The sequence below is a fragment of the Populus nigra genome, chromosome 4, assembly GCF_951802175.1.
Source record: "Populus nigra chromosome 4, ddPopNigr1.1, whole genome shotgun sequence".
Classification (NCBI taxonomy): Eukaryota; Viridiplantae; Streptophyta; class Magnoliopsida; order Malpighiales; family Salicaceae; genus Populus; species Populus nigra.
The window spans coordinates 11,359,166-11,381,854 of record NC_084855.1 but is presented as its reverse complement, the minus strand read 5'-3'; the positions used below and the strand labels follow the sequence as shown (position 1 = coordinate 11,381,854).

Sequence of the window (22,689 nt, the reverse complement as noted above, 5' to 3'; positions counted from 1 at the left end):
ATATTTTTTATTATTTCATGAAACTATCTACAATTCCATCACGTATGAAATTCACTCGACAAGAACTATAATTTTCTTGGTTTTTTGAGTGTACAACAAAATCAGGTAAAATATCATCATGAACAAAATTAGAATTACGATCAAATTCTACAAATATTATATCATCATGCAATCTCCTTCTAATTTATGTAGTATCATTAAATAATATTAAACACTATTTTTTTAAATAAAATATAATAAAAAATAAAATAAAAAATAACTTTTTTTTACTGAATCCAGTCTAATATATTTAGATCCGCCCATAGACAGTCCACTGTTCTCTTTTATAAAGTAAACAAAGAAGAGTACATTAATTGTAAAGTGAATAATATAAAATGAATTAATTCACTTCCCACATATTTCATAAAAAGAGAAGCATTGAAGCTACTTTCAATTAAGCTGCATTTTACGTGCAAATTAAACTAAATCCCACAAATAATAAATTTCATTTTATAATTTACCTAACAGTTTTTTTCTATAAATTGCTTTAAAAACAAAAATAGCCACATAATCAAACACCAATCTTTTTGCAGTCACTGTCTGATACTTTAATATCCAATAATTTGAGTGTCAAAACTCTTCGTTCGTTTCCTTGATTCAATCACATGAACGTATGATAAAAGGATAAAGAATTATCATTAAAAAAAATTATTTTTAACAGAAAAAATCATCGTTAATTCTAAAGATCCGTGCATTCCTGGAATACTCATACTCTGTAAATGCCCCCAACAGTGAAAAAGCTTCACATAAACCAACCTGGGAGGAAGAAGCCTACGAAACAATGGAAGATACTCTCCTAAAGTTATGTTACTTGCTCCAATTCCAACTTTCCGGTCGGCTGTCAAAACCTGAACATGGGATTTTTAGAATTCTGAAAACTAAAAGTTCTGTGCCAGAGACAAGAATCAAAAAAAAAAACCATGATACGAAAACAAAAGGCATAGATGGAAATGAGGATGACGTTAGAACTTTAGAAAAGCGACTTTACACGACAGGTATAACTTGTCCATAAATACTTCTATCATGCTTTTCCAAGCACAGACCAGTCAGTCAACTGGGAATATAGGGTTCAAAGAGCGTTGCACAGGGATTTGTATCATATTGCAAGATATCTGCAGCACGTTCAAATTCTTCTCTCAGAACTTTTATGCTGAATTTATCCACTACTCTACCAAGGTCATGAGATATCTCAAAGGGGTCCTCTATGCATATCAAATGGCGATCATTCCCAATCCTCCTTGTCCATTCCTTTTCGTGTTTGCTGTAGAAAGATAATCACAGTATTACAGTCAGTGAAACGCCGCACAACATCTCAAGCTGACTATAAAGTATAAGCAGAAAGAAAACCTTTTGAACTCTCGAAAACAATTTAAATAAAAATAAAGTTTGTGATAATGTCTGAAAAATAATCATAAGGCATATATTTGTCAATCAAGTCTCGTAATTAGGCAGATAAAAATCTTATGAAAAGACACTGGAAAGCACATATCACCTGAGTATGCTTCCTGTACGAACAGATATAACAGCATTTGCATAATCATGACTATATGCCCAATAATTGAAAAATGCCCATACTAATCGAGCAATTGTTTCCTTGTTTCGAGATCCAAAACCACGGAGTTTTTCAACTTGATCAAAGTAAGCACATTGAATGTCATCTACAGTGACAGAGTATGTCGTTCTCATCTCCTGAAAGAGAGCACCTCACAATAAAGACATTTACAGCAAAGACTAAGAAAACAAGCAACAAATTTCACTTGGAAATGCTTTGCTCAGGTAGAAGATTTTGAAGCTGAATAATGCTATTGTCCAAAATATTTGCCCCAAAATGAGTTTACCAGAAAATTATAACCACTTAATGTTCATCAGCAAACTGATTCAGTGTACTTATTTCAGGAAGAATACATTACTTTTCAAAGCATAATCAGATACAAGAATATGGCAAGAGTTCACTTCATAAACCAAAGCAGAGGATGATACTCAATATCCTCTCGGATGCTCCCTCCAAAATAATGCCAAGTACCATATAAGGCTGAAAAGACAACATTTTGGCACCACAACAGAGAACACCATCCTATGAAGTAATCACTAACTAAAATTGAAATCCTGAGCACATAACCAGCAAAAGGTTCAGATTTCCCACGCTATTAATTTTGGGTCATTCATCTATTCAACTTAATTTTGGGCCATTCATCTATTCAACTGAAGTAAAATATAATAAGGGTGAAAGAAATCAAAAGAACATCCAATTCCCTTAACCTTCGGGAATAATCACATTAAAGAATGATATAGGCACATATTGATATGTCAAAATAACTGAAATGCTAAAAAAGACCCAATCTAGAATTCCTAAATAAACAAGCAGAATAGAAATGCAGACCTGTAAGCATGGAAGGATAGCAGGTCTACGCTGCTGTAAAAAATGAATGCACATTAAAACATACCTGAAAAGAAAGAAATATCAGGCAACAAAAACTCAATAAGTGAACATAGATGTCTTTAGATCATATAGGCCCATGACAAGTTCAGCAAAATATGATAATTCTTAATGATGACTCACGCATAACTAGATAGGGTCCCTTGGTAAGTTGCATTGACTCCTCTTGACTTGGCCCAGTGTTTCACTATAAAAGCTAATTGCCGTAATCTGACATCTATTTGTGCATAATCCCGAAGAAGCTTTGTATTCACAACAGCCAAAACATTGTTTATGCATATGTCACAGGAGATGCCAGTCACCGGATCCATAAGCTTTACTATGGGAACCCTGGCCCGAGTCAATGCCTGCAAAGTAATGGGATTATGGACTTGAAAATAAATCAAACAAGAGTCACAAGACATCCTAACAGTACAGCAATTTTTAAGGAGAATAAACCAGGATCAATTAGTGTGGAAAATAAGACATCATATTAAGAAAGAAATGGATAGTGATTAAGTTATAACTGGATTGACAAGGTATATAAGGATCCAATGTTGTCTTGCATATCTCTAAGTTATTTTCTGTGAGCATGCTCTCACTTTATATCTCACAAAGGATTCTACCTTATTTTTTCAGAGCACGTTCTTACTTTTAACCTCATTGATTATCCAAACAAGATAATTATTTCTTTGAGGAACCTCTAGATTATACATAGCTGAAAAAAGATGGCTAAGCGAATGAACCGCACAAGTCAATAGAAATTGCATTGATCATCTTAGAGTTGTCCAAATGCTTGCAAACAAAATTAATATAAAAATTGCAGAAACATGAACTCACCATGAAGATGTAATGGCACATAATAGTTCCATGACCTCATATCACTAGGCTTACAAAATAATTACTCATTAATAGCTTGACGATAGTGTTACTAAAATGAGAGGGAAAAACACATATTCACTCCCAACAGAATACTGAAAAATAAGGGCCCAAATGGGACTAGGAAAAAAAAAAGCATGGAGAACACAGAACACTGAGAAAATAAATTGCCCAGGTTAATCCGTTCACCGAATTGACATGCCAAATACACACAAAATGAAGACACATCCTGAATGTGTGAGTAACAGGAATAAGGACGTTAATCGGCCCACGTGTGTGAATGTGTCTGTGCACTCACAACTGTAGTAATAACATGGTTCTAAAACAAAATTACCAAAGCAGCAATTTGTCGATCACGGCTGTTACCATCTTATCAAATGATTTTCATTTCATTACCTAACTGCAACAAGAGAAAAATCCTCTGAAGATGTCTAATAGAATAGGCAACCAAACAATAAAATGAAAAATATCAAAATAATTGGTAACATGTTATATGTATTACTAAGGTTTACTTCTCAAGCACTTTAAGGTAGGCATCATATCAGCTTATAGTTCATAGATCACCTAAATTGGCTAGTTGCAGAGTACTGTAAGCAGCAACATGATCTTTAGCAGAATTAGTTAGCCTTTCATCGTGGAGTTGCCATGGTAATCTATTTATGTTATCACATCACATGCAACAAAATGCAATACCACACAACTCTGTCGTTTTAAAGGCATAAGTACAATGCAAACAGCTTGTCAAACCCAAAAATGGTGGCCAGTGACCAAACTACGCAATTCAAGATAGTTTAAAAATAATCATCTGTGTTAAATATCTTTTAATTATCCGTATTACATATCCCTAATATGATGGGGGATGTTACAAGTGAGGAGTAGTTGTTATTGATCTATTTGACGGGTTTGGACAAATGGAAAGACATCAAGACATTATGGTAGTAAGCTTTCTTTGCAGCTTTTTTCCTTTTTGGTAGTTGTTGATGGAGTAGAACTATAATTTTTTTGAGAATGGATCATTTCAAAAACAATTCTTTTGGGAACTGCCACCCCTACGCTGTTCCACTATGGGGGCCTCTCCGGGGTTTTCTTTGCTGGACACTCAAATTTCAAAGTGATGAGATGGCTCAGGGCTCTCAAATTCCAATTGTCCTAGTGTGTGGGTTTTTCATTTGAAAGATGTCTTTTTCTCTATTTGTACAATCCATTTCCTTCATCAATAAAGTTTTCTTTAACTAAAATTACTCGTTAACATTCAATCCTAAGGGTGAACATTGGAAATCTGTTTATCGTATCAACCATAATCCACAAACACAACAGGTGTAACCCCAAGCATCTGCAGCATTTAGCATATTTAATCTGCATGCTCTGCAATTTACAACTTCAATATGGCAATATAGTTTAGAAGACTAGGTTGTGTGTGCATGCATGTGTTTTTATATAGTCCACAGGATTTGGGGAAAATGATATTTGAACTCATTATCAGGTAGGAAAAATCATATTCTTATCTTCCAGAGTGATTCTACCTTAGAAACTATCAATGGTAATTCATTAATTAGGGCACTGCATTTAGAAGACTAGTTAATAGAAGGTAAACATGCCAAGAAACTAAATCCTAACATTCAGCTAAAAGAATTAACGTGTATAAAATTAAATTATAAAAGAAAAAAACAGGGTCTACCCTTGAGAATGATAGAACTTCATCAGAATGCCTGGAAGCTAATTTTTAACGTCTGCTTATAATATTCTAAAAAACACGCCAGGCTACTCAATTGGGGAGCTCTAGCAGACGTCATTTTCTTTTACCCAGTAAACATTCTAGGAGTTTGAAGAAAACCAAAACAGTTAAATGGCATTTATTGCATTATCTCTGAATTCATTGATCCTCTAAAAGGACAGCAATCTCATTTACCTGCACATTCTGGAGGTTATCTGACTGCAATATATCAGCCAACTTTAACAAGACCTCAGACTTATTAATCTCAGCATCCTCAATTGCGAGGCAAACATCTATATCACTCTTTGAAACTCCAAATGAATTTGCACATGAACCATATAGGTATAATCGAGCTTCAGGCCATTCCTTGTTGACTAGTTTCTCCAATGACATCAAAAATAGCTCCTGCTTCATTTTTTCTTCCTCTGGCGGTATCAATGACTCATAAATTGCAAGAAAAGCAGCATTTAGTCTGTCGATATCTAAACAACATTGCGTTTGCTTTTTAAGCATTCTCATCCTCTGACTAAGTATCTTTTTCCCCCTGTTATCTGATCTAGACTCCTGATTATCAAAACCGCAAGAAAATCCAACAGATTCACGATTAGAGAAGGAATTAGAAACAGCTACCAAGCAATAATTATATTTTCTTACACTAACCTCAATTCCGTTTTCATTAAGAACGTCTACTGAGAATGTCCATCAGGATATATAATTTAGTTAACTAATGGAAGATTCATATAGTTACAGTAGCGCCCTCATATTTATATTGAACTCCTAGTTACTTCAAATTTCAACTCCTAGAACATCAAATACAATTAAAAGATTCACATAAAGTAACTGACTTTAAAACTCAATGCCCAGATAGAAAAGAAAACAACAGACCTTGCTACTTTGCTTCTTGTCTTTCTTGCCTTCAGATTGACCATCAAGCAACAAAGAATCCACCAGCTCTTCACCAAGATCATCCAATTCCCCTCCATCATCCTTTCCATCTTCACCATTTTCACCATCCAAATTGATCAAGGATTCCCCAATCTCCGAACCCAAAACGGAATGCAGATTACTACCGGCAGGTGGACCTGGACGATCAAGCTGTCTCGTAAGCCCCAGCTCAACTGACCCCTCACTTCTCCTCACTTTCTCATTTTTCATTTCACTATAATCTCCGTTTTCCCTGGTAATATTAAGCTCTAATTCTCTCCTCCTACTTCCGTAATCCCAACTCCCTCCACCTCCTCCACCTCTAGGCTTATTGGAGAACCCGGGAGGCGGAGACCTATAATTCCGGTGTTGTTCCTGGTGCAGGTGTTGGTTTCGGTGCTGGTTTCCCCATCCTCCACTGCTGCCTCCTGGCTGTCGCACTACAGAATTCCTCCTCGAATTCGAGTTTGCTTGCTTCTCGAGATTCCTATTCCTTTCCAATCCATTGAAGCTTCTGCCCCCTGGTCCTACTTCTCGCACCAAATTCGCATTCACTAAAACCTCAGCAGGGCTTTGAATCTCACTCGAAAACGAGCCGAACTGTAGCTTTTGCTCAAACTGTTGCTTCTGTTGAAGTAGATGCTGGATCGAATTGTCATTATTATTATTATTATTATTATTATTATTATTATTATTATTATTATTATTAGCTCTAGTCTCCACATTTGAAAACCCTAATCTTTGCAAATCCTTTGCTAAATATTGATTTCCACGGGAGTGAGGAAAAGCATTGTTTTTCTGCGGAAAGCCGAGATTATGGGGCCAAAGAGGAGGCGAATTAGAGAGACGATCACGGCCGTTGGGATGCAACACTTGACGAGACGGTACAGGTAGACTGGGGCCAACAGCTGCAACTGCAGGATCAAAACCGAGAAGCTGAGGCTGAGGATTATGTTGATTTTGATTGTGATTTTGTAATTGTGGGGTCATAAAAGGAGACTGAGATTGCTGCTGCTGTTGCTGCGATGGTGTTGGGTGGTGGTTAGGTCTTCGGAGTAAAGAGAGTAGAAATTCGCCGCCATTATTCGCGGGCGGGATAGGAGGAGCATCACCGCCGCCACCGGACATTGTATTGTAGTAGTCGTAGACTAGAAGGTTTCTACACTGAAAAGAGTGGAAAACAGAAAGTGATTTTTATTTTTATTTTTTTCCTCACTCGCTAGAATCGATTGTGTTGTGCTGTTATGGTTGGTGAGGATTGGGTTTATATGCTTGCTTGTATGTATAAAAGCAAATCTATTGAATCGGATTGATTTGATGGGATCACGATTTACTGGTTTAATTGAACGGCGTTGATTGGAGTTGTGTAGTAGTTTGGTGATTGCGAGGAAGGAGAGCGAGGGGAGGGTGACTGTGCGTCATCTAGTCTGACGTGGATCTAGCTTATCAGGGAAGTTGTTGGAAAAACGAAAAGGTGTTTCAACGTTAAAACATCCAAAGCGTATTAAAAGAAGCTAAATAAATCTAATATTATTCACCGCTATTTCTCTGTCCAGGGTTCTTAAGAGCATGGTAGCCTCTTTACGGGGCTTATTTATTATTATTATTATTATTTATTAAAAGGTTTTTTTTATTGTTTGTATTTTAATTTTAGTCCTGATTTATTTTATTTTTAATTTTTATTCTTGATCATTTTGTAGAAGTTTTATTTGTTTTAAATTTCATCCTTTAATTTTAATTTATCAAATATTATATTTTTTAATTTGATTCTTATTTTTTATATTTTTAATATGTTTTTCTTGGTTATTTTGTAAAAGTTTTATTAATTTTTTATTCTCATTATTCAATTTAAATTGATGATGTTGGGAGTGTTAAAAAAAACAGATCAATTGATTAAACTATAAAAACCATAAAAAAAAATAAAAAACACTAAACCAAGAAAAAAAAAATCAATCAAACCAATGTAAAACTCATATCACTCACTCGGTTTCGTTTAGTTTCAGTTTAAAAAAACTTAAACCAATTGAAACGACCGCACCACACCTGTTTAACTAAATTTAAACTGCCTAAAAACAGTTCTTTTTCTTTCTTTCCTTCATAACTATCCATTCTTCTTTATTTTATAGGAAAACAAGTATCGGATTTTAAATCACATAAGTTTTTTTAATTTAAATACATAAAAATGATTAAGTTGAAGTACACAAATTCTATCACCATCGTAGTTTACATAAATTTTTATAATAATGATGCCTCTTAAATGCTATCAATAATTATTTCAATGGAACCATCTAAGTAGTGGCTCAATAGTAAGAGTTTGAGACCAAGAGATTTGCTCCTTCTGTGGTCTCAGGTTCGAACCTTGTGGTTGCTCATATGATGGCCACTGGAGATTTACATGATCGTTAACTTCAGGGCCCATGAGATTAGTCGAGGTGCACGCAAATTGACCCAAACACTAACATTAAATTAAAAACAAATTATTTAAACAGGACTTTCTGTGTTTTATTTTATGCGCGCGTTGCTTGGTCTCGAAAAAATACGAGTGAGGAAATAGAAACAAAAGATAATAAAGTGAGCATTTAACATTTGATTAATGGATTTTAAGGAAATGAATTCATATATGTATGATTTTATGAATTAATGAGATCTCCATTTTAACCTCTTCACCTGACTTACCACTCTTTTATTATGCCTTTTCAATTCCTTAATGCCACCTTCAACCTTCATTGTCAACATCTCTTTTTTAATAAACTTCATTTTTGAAAGATACTAATTACCATTACTAATCTCTATATATATAAACTTGAGTTTGTTTGGTTCCAGTTGTATTGTAACACCATGTAGTTTTTAATGCAACTTTATTTTTTTCAATATTCATATACGTATAAAATGGAATTGAATTTTATATATATATATATATATATATATATATATATATATATATATATATATATATATAACTGACTTGCTCTTTAATTTGAGAGAGAATATGAAGAAAGTGGAGGAGAAGTAGAGAAATTTCCAAGTCATTCTTTCCTTCATTGTTGTCGGCTGGAACTTTGAGAAGAAGGGAAGATATTCTTTTCTTTAATTTACGACAATGTCTTTCATTAAAGCCCCACATGTTGTTTTCATCGAATCCCCAATAATCAATATTTTTTTGTTTGTTTGTTTATTTATTTTTTATCCAAGATTTTAAACTAATTGATTGATGATTTTCATTTTTAATCATAACAAATTTCTCTTAATTTATTATTTTTCCGGTTAAAAATTACATTATTTAATATTTAATATGGAATTTAAGTATATTCCGTGAGGCTTATGAAATGATTTAAAAATCATATATGCCATTTTCTTTTATTGTTGTCCCTTTACTTTCTTTCGTTCTCATAACTCGTGTGTCTTTTGTCATATAATATTTGTATATATATTCTCATCTTTATAATTATTCCTTGATTTATCAAAAAAATATTATTTAAATCTTTTTATTATTAACATAAATATCCTGACTAGTTTGCGCGTACTTCAACTAATTTCACAATTTCTAAAATTAACAATTATGTAGGCCTTTAAATATCCTGAAAAAATTCAAACTTATTATTATTAGGGAATTAATATATTCAACATCTAACTAGTTAAGTTACGTTAAATATTCTTTAAATCTTGATATACGTTAGTTTTGAGTATTGCCATTAATATGATAAAATTAACAATAGAAAATATCTAAGACAATTGAGGGATAATTGTGAGTTTTGTTTGAGGTTTGAAATTAGAAAGTGTGAATTTTTACTAGAGATCTGAAGGCTTTCATTCCCTGACAGTTATTGCAAAGACTGAAGGCTTTTGAACCAAGTTTATTATGAACAAAAAAATATATAAAAAATACTTGTTATCTAAAAAATCAATAATTATAATTTTGTCACGCTACAATATCTTTAAAGTAAAAAATATTAGTAAAATTTATAATTATATCATTTCTTATACAATAATAAAGATAATAACAAAAAGAATTATATAAAATAGATCAAGTGTAAAATGATAAATATTTAAAGTGTAAAAAATAAAAATTAATATTTTTTTCAAAAAAAATGTAAAGAAAGAAAAAAAAGGAAAACTAAAAACATATTACAAAAAACATGAAGATAAAAAAATGATGATAAATAGAAAATGTATAAAATGATAAAAATATCAAGTATAAGGAAAAAAAAATAAGAAATACATGTTTTCTATGAAAAAAAATTTACAGTTTTGCCACCATTATAGGTAAAAAAAACTGGCAAAATTTACAATTATATCATTTCTACATGAAAACACCATTTTTTTTTAATATATATGTATAATAATTTTGTGCATATAATTGTTGTTGTTTATTATTGGCATTATAGCTCGAGAAAATAAAGAAAAGCATACACCGTTTGTTTTCAATTCATTTGTTTTTGTATTTGTAACTATGTTTATATGTGTTTTAAAAGTATGTTTTTTACTTTTAAAAATATTAAATTAAAATTATTTTTTTAATATTTTTTTATAGTTTTAATACACTGATATATAAAAAAAAATATTTTGATATATTTTTAAATAAAATATATTTTTAAAAACACTTTACACCATAATATATACTATATTAAAATCTAATTAAATTATATATAAAGAAGAAAAATTTTCCACCTTTTATGATGGATCATCTTTCTTTGTGCTGTTTTATCCATGGACCTTTTTAAGCAAATGAATTTCATTACAAAATACGTTTGTCCATCAGATATATAGCCTGTTGAGAAGTAAGTCACAGTAAAAATACACATCCTGCAGCAGTCTGAATTGCTGTATTACAATCCAAAACTCAAAAACAATATTAAAATATTTGTTGATATGTTAAATAATGAAAAAAAGAACATTTTTCATTCATGTTTTTGCTGATCACTCAACTTTGCATCGCTCGATTATTTGCAAGATATAGGAAATAGCATTTGCATAAAGAAAGAAATTCAAGAATCAATAAAACCTTTAGCAATTTCATCGAGTATGGCAGCTCGTTGAGGGTCCACGATGTCTATCCTATGAAACCCAGAATCATCAAAACAAGCTTCAACTTTCACCCCATGAAGTATCAGCATTTGCACAAATTCTTGTTGCCGATCTACCAATGGGTCCTTTCCAAAACCAAAGACTAAGCATCGTTGTAATGACCTAAGCTTGCTCTTATGAGGTCCATCCGCCATTGGGTTACAAAATGGGTGATCACGGTCCGCCCCTTCTGGCAATGCCAACTCCCACATAAGGTCCATTGCCGGAAATGATGCCACCTGATCAGCTATAAATTTCATCTCAGATTTTGTTCTTTTTCGCCCACCAAACAATGGTTGATTCAAAATAATACCATCGATCTTTAAAGGGCTCAAATCCATGTCTAAAGAGCGCAAGGCAGCGTTAAACGCAATGTTGCCTCCGCAACCAGATCCATGAAGGTAACACCTAGAAAAATCTCCGTAGTCTTTAAGCCATTTCTCACCTTGTGGATCCAAAGCCTGTTTTTGAAGCCAGAGAAGTGCATCAGTCGCATCTTCATATGGTGCTGGCAGTCGATTCTCAGGCGCGAGACGGTAGTCAACAAGGATGACTATAGCTGGGATTGTGAATGCAAACAAACTCCGGCTTGCATGTAGAATAGTGCTGTTAGCACGAAATTGGACCCAAGAACAACCGTGGAAGTGAAATACTATAGGCAAACGCATTTTCCCGTTCACCGTGGTGGTGGTGGCGGCGTGTTTAGTGATGATATTGGAGGGTAGGTAAATACGAACTGCAGTGTTCTTTTCCTCGCTGAGAATGGCATCTTTAGAGAATACGGCTTTACCAGAGTTCAGGTCAGGGTTTGCGTTTGCAGGTGGCAAATTGAGGAGGCGAGTGACAGTGCCATCAGGATCGATCCTGATGTTAAGGTACTCATAGGGATCGAGTTCGGGCATGATATGGTATCTAGAACTACTGTGAATTATGATGGAAGGGAGTTCGTTCACAATTACTTTGAACCTTTGTGGAGAAATTTGGTTGCCCTTAATATTGCCATGAATCATGGATCATGTTGCTATTTTAAACAACAGATCATTAGGTGGATAAAATTTCTGGGGAGAAAATCATGTTTCACCACCAAAAAAAAAAAAAAAAAAAAAAAAAAACCCTGCATGCCACTGATATATATTTGTTACCACTAAATTCCAATTGGAGCGTTCTGCATCCACTCAAACTATTTTTTTTAATATAAAAAAAAATTAAAGATACTATTAATGTATTTTATAACAGAAAAAAATATAAAATTTATAATATATTTGATTGCATCCTTTTTAAATAATAAGATGGTAAGATATTAAATGATATTTTTTTATAATTACAAAAACTTTCTATAGCCCGTTTATTTTTTTTATTTTTTGAAAAATTACATTTTATATTTTAGAATTTATAAGTTCATAATAACTTACATTTTAATTTAAAGGTGATATATGAAAAGTACATTAATAAAAAAATTATTAAATTATATTTAAAATTGTTATTATATTTCATTTAACGGTTAAAATATCCTTATAATATTGATGTTATAACTTTGATATTAAGCTAAAATTACTAGATTTCCATAAATATAGATTGAAATGATTGTCATTTTTGTTTTGAACTTTTAATGATTATTTTTTAAAGTAGTTTTTATTTAAAAATATATTAAATAATATTTTTTTATTTTTAAAAGTTATTTTTAATATCAGCATATCAAGATAATCTAAAAACACTAAAAACATATTAATTTAAAGTAAATAAAAAAATAAAAAATTTTAAACTTTTTCAAAAATACTTTTAAAACGCAAAAACAAACAAAAAAAAATAGCTGAACATTTTTTATATATATTTGAGAACGTGGTTGTAGTTATTTTTTAAAGTATTTTTTACTCGAAAATATATTAAAATAATATTTTTTTATTTTTTAAAAATTATTTTTAGTATTAACGTATCATAATGATCTAAAAATATAAAAAAATTAATTTTAAATAAAATAAAATAAATAAAAAATTTCAATTTTTTTTAAAAAAAACTTTTAAAATACAAAAACCTACATTACCTTAATGTACTTATCACCTGCAGAAGTAAATAAGCCCATCTGGACAACAAATTCTAGTTCATTACTTTCTCTGTTGTCTTTCAATCCTCTGATTTAATGTTACTGACTATTTCCCGAGACTCAAAATTGACTAATCGGCCTCAAGAGGTCGCAAGACATTTTCTTGGAAGAGGGATATTCTAGAATATCCATCAGCTCTAACTTTATTATTAATGTTATTTTCTATGCACCAATCTATTACTTCCATATCCAAATCCACTCCCCCGGCAGTCCATCTTCTATGCATCAAATTTGATTATTTTGTTTAATTTGAAAACTTAGATTTACCTGGGATATAAAATATAATTCTGAAAAGAATGGGTGCAAAGTGAATAAATGAGTGAATTATAAAAGGTTTTTTGTAATTATTTTTTAAAAAAATATTAAGAACATAACATATTGGATTGATCTGAACTAACTCGTGTTAACGTATAAAACTCTTGACTCGCATCATAAGATTATAATAACTTTATAGAAAATAAATTGAAATAAATTGTGAAACTCAATTCTTAATCCATCAAATATTGAAGGATAAAATTGAAAAAAAATATTTAATTTTAAAAAAAAAAACCAAAAAAAAAGTGACTCGACTTAGCCGGGGTAAACCTGTCAGACCTACATCTTGATCATGAGAATGAGATTAACCTAAAGAAAAAAAGAAAAAATGATGTACCATTAAATAATGAAAATTTAAAAAAAAAACAATAAAAAATAACCTGAGTTAACTCAGATTAATTTGTGAAACTCATAACCTGAGTCATGAAACTGGGATAATTCTATAAAAAACAAATTCAAAAAATTATAAAGTTTAATTCTCAACCAACTAAATGATGAATGCTGAAATGAAAAAAAAATAGAAAAATAGAAATAAAAAATAATATGAATCAACTCAAGTTAATTTTCTAAACCCGCGACATGAATCTTAAGATCAGGATTAACTCAAATAAAATATACTAAAAAGTTACAAAAGTTAATTTCTAAAAATCTCAATATTAAGAGATAAAATTAAAAATAAAATTAATAAAAAAAATAAAGATAAAATTCAATATAAAAAATAACAACACATTCTATTATTTTTAACGAAGTAAGGTGTAATTTATTTATTTATTTATTTTGCATTCATTCATTCATATTTTTTCTCTTTATCTTCACTTTTTCTATGAATTTATGTCACTTTATTTTTTAATAATGTACGGCTATTTCAACTAGCAATATTTTCAGAAACACAATTCTCACAAGCAACACTAATTAAATTGTGTTATTTTATCAAAGATGATTTAAACTTGTTATTTTATCAATTTGTTTTCTTTAAAATTGTGCTAATCTTCAAAAAAAAAAAAACTATTGTGAGAAAATTGAACCATAGCCTCTACGCTGTCATTTTCAGTTTTTATTTTCAGCCAAACAGCTTAAATCCATCCCTCAAATCTCGAAATAACCATTTTAAGTTTTAAAATCTATTTTAATCTACTAAAAAAACACAACAATAAATCCAAAAAAAATTCAGAAGTTATTATCAAACTTAAGGTCCAATCTACTTTTATTAAAAAAAAATTAAAATTTTTAAAAATATAAATTAACCCGCATTTCTAAATACTCCTTTAGACGGTTTCATAGACATAGATAAACACGACTCATTGAAATGGAGCTGATTGTAAGATTTTCAATTAGAATAAACCAAATGAGAAAACAACGAAAATGACACATCCACATAATTTCACTATTCAAATCACCATCTTGTTTTAGTAATTTATTTTTAGTTTTTTTGTTTAATGTGATATTCAGATCAACTTATGCGTAATTTAATTATTTTAATATTTTTATTAACTGTTAATATTGTTAAAAGTCCATCTTGAGAACAAAAGGAGCCATTTCTCTGGAGTTTAAGCTGACACCGACCTTGTTCATGATGAACAATCGATGAGAATGTGACAGGAATTAGGACCCCAGATGATGATCTTCATGCACCTTAATGGTACTGCAGGCTCTTAAAAATATCAACCATAGTCATGGAGAACAAAAGGAGCCATTTCTCTTGAGTTTAAGCTGACACCGACCTTGTTCATGATGAACAATCGATGAGAATATGACAGGAATTAGGACCCCAGATGATGATCTTCATGCACCTTAATGGTACTGCAGGCTCTTAAAAATATCAACCATAGTCATGGAGAACAAAAGGAGCCATTTCTCTTGAGTTTAAGCTTACACCGACCTTGTTCATGATGAACAATCGATGAGAATGTGACAGGAATTAGAACCCCAGATGATGATCTTCATGCACCTTAATGGTACTGCAGGCTCTTAAAAATATCAACCATAGCCATCTGCGTGCGTGTTTATTGAGTGTCAGCAGAAGAGAAATTATTGTCATCAAAATTCAAAATAAATAAATACAAATCAAATTGTGACCGGTGGAGTTGCTTAAGCATAATAACATCTCCAATGTTGATGCTAGATAGAAATTTAAAAATAAAAAATAAAAATAAAAATAAAACTATTTTGGCTTTTCAATATGGGTGCTAAACATAATGCTATTTTACTTTTTTTTTTTCTTATAAAAATATTATTAGTAAGAATCTTATAGCATCTCCAGGTGGAGAAGCTATTCTGAAAATTAAATTGATAATATGATTTTTTAAATAGTGTAAATATAGTATTAGTTTTTTCTCATATATTTTTCATTTATGCACTTCAATGAAAAAACTATTTAAAAAAATTAATTGTATTTTAATATATTTAATACTAATACAAATATATATTAATAATAACTAACTAATACAACTCTAATTAAAAAAAACTCTTTTTTGCATAAAACATATAAAATAAACTTTTATCTCTTTTCATCAACACGTAGGAATAACTCTCCCTTTAGCTATGAAAACGAGGGATGAAAGCCAAATTTTTTTATTTTTTGCTCTTTTCTTAGAGATGTCCTTGACAAAAATGCTAAAACTATATTAACTGCAACAATATTTTTTTTCTTTTTAAAATTTGTCTTTTTAGTTTAATTTTTATGAGATTATTTTAATCTCGTTATCTATATTATAGATTTAGTGAATTTACTCAGGTTAACTCATGTCATTTTTTTATTTATTTTTTAATTTTATTTTTTAATATTAGATTGATTGGAAATTGTTCGAGTTGTTTTGAGATCAGTTAAGTCAACTAGATCATATTAGGTTATTAAAATAGTTGTATATTAAATTTATTAAAATATAATTTGCTATTCTAAATGTTTTTTTACCATTAAAATACACATAAATAAAATAAATATTTATATTATTTAAAAAATCATATTACCAATTTAACTCTTTTAAATAAATCTCCCATAAAAAATGGAGTAACCCGTGCAAAATGCTACTTTGTCTCGTTGTCTAACATGTCAAAGGATAGTCAGAATGTGTTTGTCCGTACAAACACATGGAATTTTATTTGAGAAATATTTACGGCATCCAATCGAAGAGTTAGAGATTGTTTCACATTGTTTTTTCACTTGTATTATTTTTTTAGTATATTTTAAAAATATATTTAAATTTATGTTTTTTTAAATATTTTTTTAATAATTCTGATAAGATAATATCAAAAATTAAAAAAAAATCTAAAATAAATATTTTACTTTTAATTCTTTTAAAAAAAGCATTCATCACAATACCCCACACACGGTGCAGTAGTTGAGGTGGCATCATTGCCACTGGATTCTCAAGTCTCAACCGTTTTAGGCCACGTTGTATCATCTGATTGGTGATCATGTAACTGGATTCTCAAGTCTCAACCATTTAGGGCCACGTCGTGTCATCTGATTGGTGACCATGTAACTGAAGCCTCTGAGCTAGATAGAGGCTGCAGTAGACAGCAGCGGATTGCTGCCAAAGATCCAGTAACCATGTGAAATATCTGAGGCAGTCATGGACCCAGTGAGCAAAAGGAACCCTATAGTCTGATTTTCACATTCCAGAACGCCCCAAAGAAAATATAATGATAGAGTATAAGGCTTTGTTTGGAATTAGATTGCACTGAAATTGTTTATTTTTATGTTTTAAAAATATTTAAAAAAAGTTAATTTTTTTTATTTTTTTGTTTTTAATTAATATTTTTTTGGGTGTTTTTAATTTACTTTTGATGTGCTAATGTCAAAAAATTTAAAAAAATAAAAAAAATATTATTTTGATATATTTTCAAGTAAAAAACAATCACAATTACACTTTCAAACACGCTCAAAAAACCACAATTTTAGCACTCCAACGTGCACCTCACCATATAAAAAAAATATTTTGAAAATAATTATCACAATAACAAATTTGCTAAAAAGTTTCATGGTTAATTAAACTATTAATCACTATACGTTAATTTATTTTTTTTTCAATATTATAAGCGTGTACTTGTCGTCAACGAGCTAATACTGCAGAGATTTTGAAGAACAGAATGATATGGATGTGAAATCGACTCAAAAAGGCAGGCTACCGGAGACGCCACATTAAATCCCAAGGAATTAGGGTGTGGAATCACATTTAAGTGAAAGCAAAGCATCAGAAGAGTATACTAAAAAGGCACCGGAACTGGGAATTTATAGATTGCAAGATACTTGAGATAATTTGAGAATTAACAACTCATTCGTCTTCCATCACGCATCTGCAATTCCCACCGCACCGAAAGTGAAATATATGCTTTTGTTTTTTTCCCCTCCTATTATAATGTCCTCCGCTGTAATAGTCAGAAGGCAATACAGAGGCCTGGAAAGCATTCACCTTCTACTGTTCCACAGCACTGCACTCGGACTTTCAATAGAAAGAAGATTCTGTCAAGATTCTAACACTGCTGGTTCCACAATTCACTGGTAGGACTAGCGACTTTGAATCCACGAACAACCTGCTCAAATCTTGGGAAGAACCCTCCATGAATTTATTCAATGCAAAGCGAAACACAACTGCAAATTAGATGATTATGTACTCAACATGATAAAGGATAAGTCGAAGAGGAAAGAAGGTAACGTCCAGCGTTGTCTTGGACAGGGCTTTCGACAAAGCTAAGGAAACATTTAGCAGATTGACTGGGAAAACCATGGAAACTGACACTCTTAAGTCAAGGCCTTGGAGGTCTAAGAAGGAGGACAGAGCTTATCAGGCTCCTCCATGTTCATACTTACTGTTTTAAGATGCTATAAATCGTTTCAGTTCCCTCACAAGAATGTTCTGAATAACATCATGCTTCGTATTTGCAAATGAAGCCTTTGAAAAACATGCTGCATATTCTGCAAAGAGTGTTTTCTGCCCATGCTTATTGTTCAAGCAAAGCGAAAAGTATACTCAATATGCACAGTGCAGACACCAGGACGACGATGATTACAAGGTGACGGCAAAATCATTTTGCAAAGGAAATAGACTGGGCCAGCATTTGCCACCTTTACTGAATTTCATGTTGCTAATGAGAAAACTTCGGAAAGGTAGCAGACAACAAAAAGGATAATATCTTATGGGCCCATTTAGGTCCAAAAGTCATAAAAAAGCAAATAACTGCGAACAAATATGTTGATTATGAATTTTAAGGTGGGATCATCACTTGGAAAGTAAAAGAGATATCTCCGCCAACAGTACCGATAACCCTGGGTTGCCTAAAACTCGACAACTGGTAGAAATAGAAGTCAGAGTGGTTTTGCTTTTATTTTTTAAAATATTTTTTATTTAGAAATATATTAAAATATTATTTTTTATTTTTTAAAATTTATTTTTAATATTAACACATCAAAACAATATAAAAAAATAAAAAAAAGTTCAATTTTTATTTTAAATCATTTAGAACGCAAAAACATCCTGCTCAAGAATCATCTCTACAGAAAGTAAAAACGTTGAAACATAATGTGCAGGCCCAAAAGAAAAAACGAGTGAACAAGCCTGAATTCATGATAAATATGTATATTCATTTCAATTTCGGCGAACAATTTCTACAAAACATGATAAATTAGAAATGGCCTCCGACAGCTACAACAGTACACGCTCTACAGTTAATTAAAATGACGTCAAAAATATGATAAACTCACCGAGCCTTTCTTCGGGATTTGAATGGAAAATTGGACGGCGGTGATGGCGAAAATTCAAATGGCAAGTGGGGTGGCTCTGCCTCCCCAGAAAGCATCCCCACAATTTCTTTCATCGTGGGCCGTTTGCTAGGCGATTTCTGCAAACACAGTAGACCGATTGTAATGCAAAGCAATGCCTGATCCTTATCCAACGAATGCACTGAAGTATCAACAATATCCAATAGCTTCCCATTGTATGCAAGTTGCCTGGCCCAAGAGATTAGATTAGCCCTCTCAAATTCTGACATTGGTGAGGCGGTTACTTGCAGCGGTCTTCTCCCAGAAACCACCACAAGGAGCAGAACACCAAAACTATAAACATCACACTTCTCTGATAACAGGCTACCTCCACCATATTCAGGAGCAATATAACACACCGTTCCTCTCATGCTAGGCGTGCTACTAATACCACCACTCTTGGGGATCTCTCCACTAGCCCAATCCTGGCTGTTTCTTCTCCCATTTCTAAATTCACCACTGAAACCATCCAACCACCGATCCATACTACCTCTACTACCCTTGCTCTTCCTCTTCCTCTTCCTTTCTTGCACCCCATCATCATCCTTTTGCCACCATAAATCTCCACTATTACTCGAACTAAGTCCTCTCTTCTTCTTTTTCTTCGTCAGCTCCTCACAAAACTCCTCCTTCCACCACTCTCTAGGCTTTCTATTCTTCTCCTTCTTCTTCATTCTTTCCCCATCTAAAGAAGCCCACCATTCCAATTTCTTCTTATGCTTCTTTGGCTCACTCTTCAAACTTTTTTTGCTCAACAACTTATTATCACTGGAAATTGGAGACGCTGCATTCCATTCTTGATTAGGTCTCTCCTTATTAATCTCACTTCCAATCCACTCCATCACATAATCCTTCACTCTCCCCGACTCCGATCCACCTCCGTTATCCTGTTTCCACCACCAATCCCTCCTCGACCCACCTTTCTTCCCTCCACCAATCAAATCTCTTCCACTATCAACACTCATCTTATCAAAACCCGCCTCCGATACACTCCCCTTATCCACCCCAACCTCCGGCGAAACGACTGAAAACATCTCCGGTGACGCATCCGAATCCAAAACCCTAACACCAAAACTCTCCGGCGATCTCACAACACCACCAACGTCTATAATCCCACTCTCTCCGCACCCACTTGCCACACTCTCCGTCTCCTCCAAAATCGACCCATTATCCTCTCCAAAACCCTCTTTCTTCTCTAGGAAACCATTACTCTCCTCAATCTTCAATCTCGCTAGACCAAAATCTCCAATTTTCGCGTTAAAACACGAATCAAGCAAGATATTACCAGGTTTAATATCCCCATGAATCACCGGAGGACTACAAAAATGATGCAAATACTCAAGTCCTTTAGCTACACTAATCACTAACTCAAATCTAACCTTCCAATTCATCAACTCTTCACATTTCCTATCAAACAAAGCTTCTTGTAAGCTTCTATTCTCCATCAACTCATAGACTAAAACTAATTTCTTCTTTCGCGAACATGAGTAGCCAAGGAGGGACACAATGTTAGGACAATCTAAACAAGAAGCAATTGAGAGTTCGTTATGGAACTCTCTCTCGCCCTGAAGAGAACCGTTTTGGTCCATCAATTTAACAGCTAAATGTTGATTAGTGTTAGGAAGTGTAGCTTTGTAGACTGATCCAAATCCGCCGTGTCCGAGGCGGTTGGATGGTGAGAATGAGGAAGTTGCACGGCGGAGGAGAGAGTAGGAGTAGCAGCGGCATTGGTGGTGGTGGTGGCGATTTGGAGATCTTGTAATTGGAGCTGTACGGTTGCGCGTGATTTTGCGATAGAGCAAGACTACAAGTACAATAAGGAAAATGAGAATGAGCGTTAGTGTTCCAGCAAGGAGTGGAGGGAGGAGGCGGATGTGGTGGCGGAGTGGTGGTGGTGGTTCTGATAGAGATCGGAGGTGCCGAGATGGCATAGTGGTAAATAGAGAGGAAATGAAGGGGTTGTTTTAAGTTGAGAAATTCATGAGGTGAGAAACACAGTGTGGTGTAGAATTTTCTTTCCTTCTTTCCTTCTTCTTTATCGTTGAGAGAAGAGTTCTGATTTGGTTTTCTATTTTGTGGAGGACAAGGAGAAGTATAGAGTGACAAGGATGTGAGATGAAGGAGTGATAAAGAGCCAATTGGGTTTGACTTTTTAAGTACTCGTGTCCGTTTATGGATGGGTTGTCATGGTTTAATCTATCTAGCATGTGAGTTAATTTAGTGAATCGGATACTGTGATGCGAGCCTTCAGTAGAAAAGAGAGTGAGGAGCTGAATACCATATTACTTGCCTCCTTGTCTTGCTCAGATGAAGCAGAGCTTCTGGGTTTTTTTTTTTCGTATTAAAAAAATTCTTAAGTTGACAACTACAGTTATAACACTAAAAAATTTTATAATATTAGAGCTGTAATTAATGAGTATTTATAATATAAAACAATAAATATAAAGAAAAAAAGATACATTTGATTCCAAAAAAAATTATAAGATTTTTTTATATTAAAAAAAAATACTTTTAAAAAACTTTCTTTCCATAGTATGTATCAATAATAGTTATGATGATTCGTCCTATTTAGCTATTTGATCCCAGTTTTGCTACGAGCTAATTATTTTTTTATTGTAAAAATAATTTTATATGCAGGTTTTTTTGATAAATTTTGTACATTTAAAAAATTATAAGTTTAAATAAAAAACCTCTTGAAATAGATCAAGAAGAACCATGTGTGTTAACAAAAAAAAATCATGAACGATAACTAAACATAAAACTGAAAAAATCAAGACATGTATTGATCAAAAAATTTGATCCTACAAGACAAGATATTTATTTAGTTGTGTTTATTGAGTTTGTTTATTAAAATCAATTTTCTTACTCAATCAAACGATAATAGAAATAAATATACATTAAATTGATTAAATAAAAAAAATAAAAAAAATATTATGTAAAATTGCTCATATTAGAAATATTATCTGAAAATAAATATTTTTTATTTTCAAAAATAAAATTCATTTATAAAAAATATAAGAAAACATTATAGATAAATCAAAATAATATTTTTAAAAATTAAATACGCACAACACTATTAAAAAACAATCTTTATCAAAAAAATTTAAATAAGCAAAAAAAACAAATAACGGATGATGAATATTAATTAAAACATAAATTAGAAAAATATATATCAATTAAAAAAATGATATTATAAAAAAAAATAGCATGTGGCTTAACTTGTCAAATATAATCCGGATCATGAACTCAATTGAGTTCAATAAATTTTTTTTTAAAAAATTATATTTAACCTAAAAAAAGGGCAAAAAAGAGTTAGATTCATGGGGCCTATGGGCCAGCGCATCTGGGCCGTTGTAATTAAAAGCCTAGGTACATTGGTGGGCCTTCAAATTAGTTTTATTTATTTTATTTTTGTAAAGGTCATTTGTCTCTATTTTGTTTTTGAAAATAAATAAGCAGGTGACATATCGCTCATTAAG

General features: G+C 32.1%; 3 protein-coding genes across 4 annotated transcripts; all 3 read right to left on the bottom strand.

Moving 5' to 3' along the window:
* Positions 1-980: 980 nt before the first annotated feature.
* On the bottom strand, positions 981-7,445 carry LOC133692642 (UTP:RNA uridylyltransferase 1-like). Of its 2 annotated transcripts, XM_062113731.1 has the most exons (6): positions 5,934-7,444; positions 5,244-5,612; positions 2,600-2,823; positions 2,420-2,483; positions 1,532-1,728; positions 981-1,300 (listed from the first exon to the last, which is right to left on the bottom strand). In XM_062113731.1, exons 1-6 carry the CDS (start codon positions 7,098-7,100, stop codon positions 1,090-1,092), a joined length of 2,232 nt encoding a protein of 743 aa, XP_061969715.1. In that variant the 5' UTR covers positions 7,101-7,444; the 3' UTR covers positions 981-1,089. The 2 variants fall into 2 exon arrangements, with proteins under 2 accessions (XP_061969715.1, XP_061969716.1); XM_062113732.1 differs by lacking the exon at positions 5,244-5,612 and having other exon boundaries at positions 5,934-7,445.
* A 3,335-nt stretch (positions 7,446-10,780) lies between these two features.
* Positions 10,781-12,132, bottom strand: LOC133690831 (probable carboxylesterase 9). Its single transcript, XM_062111101.1, has one exon. The coding sequence runs from the start codon at positions 12,044-12,046 to the stop codon at positions 10,958-10,960; it is 1,089 nt and encodes a 362-aa protein (XP_061967085.1). The 5' UTR covers positions 12,047-12,132; the 3' UTR covers positions 10,781-10,957.
* Positions 12,133-19,012: 6,880 nt separating this feature from the next.
* LOC133692884 (receptor-like serine/threonine-protein kinase At2g45590) lies at positions 19,013-21,343 on the bottom strand. Its single transcript, XM_062114051.1, has one exon. The coding sequence runs from the start codon at positions 21,139-21,141 to the stop codon at positions 19,150-19,152; it is 1,992 nt and encodes a 663-aa protein (XP_061970035.1). The 5' UTR covers positions 21,142-21,343; the 3' UTR covers positions 19,013-19,149.
* Positions 21,344-22,689: the final 1,346 nt, after the last annotated feature.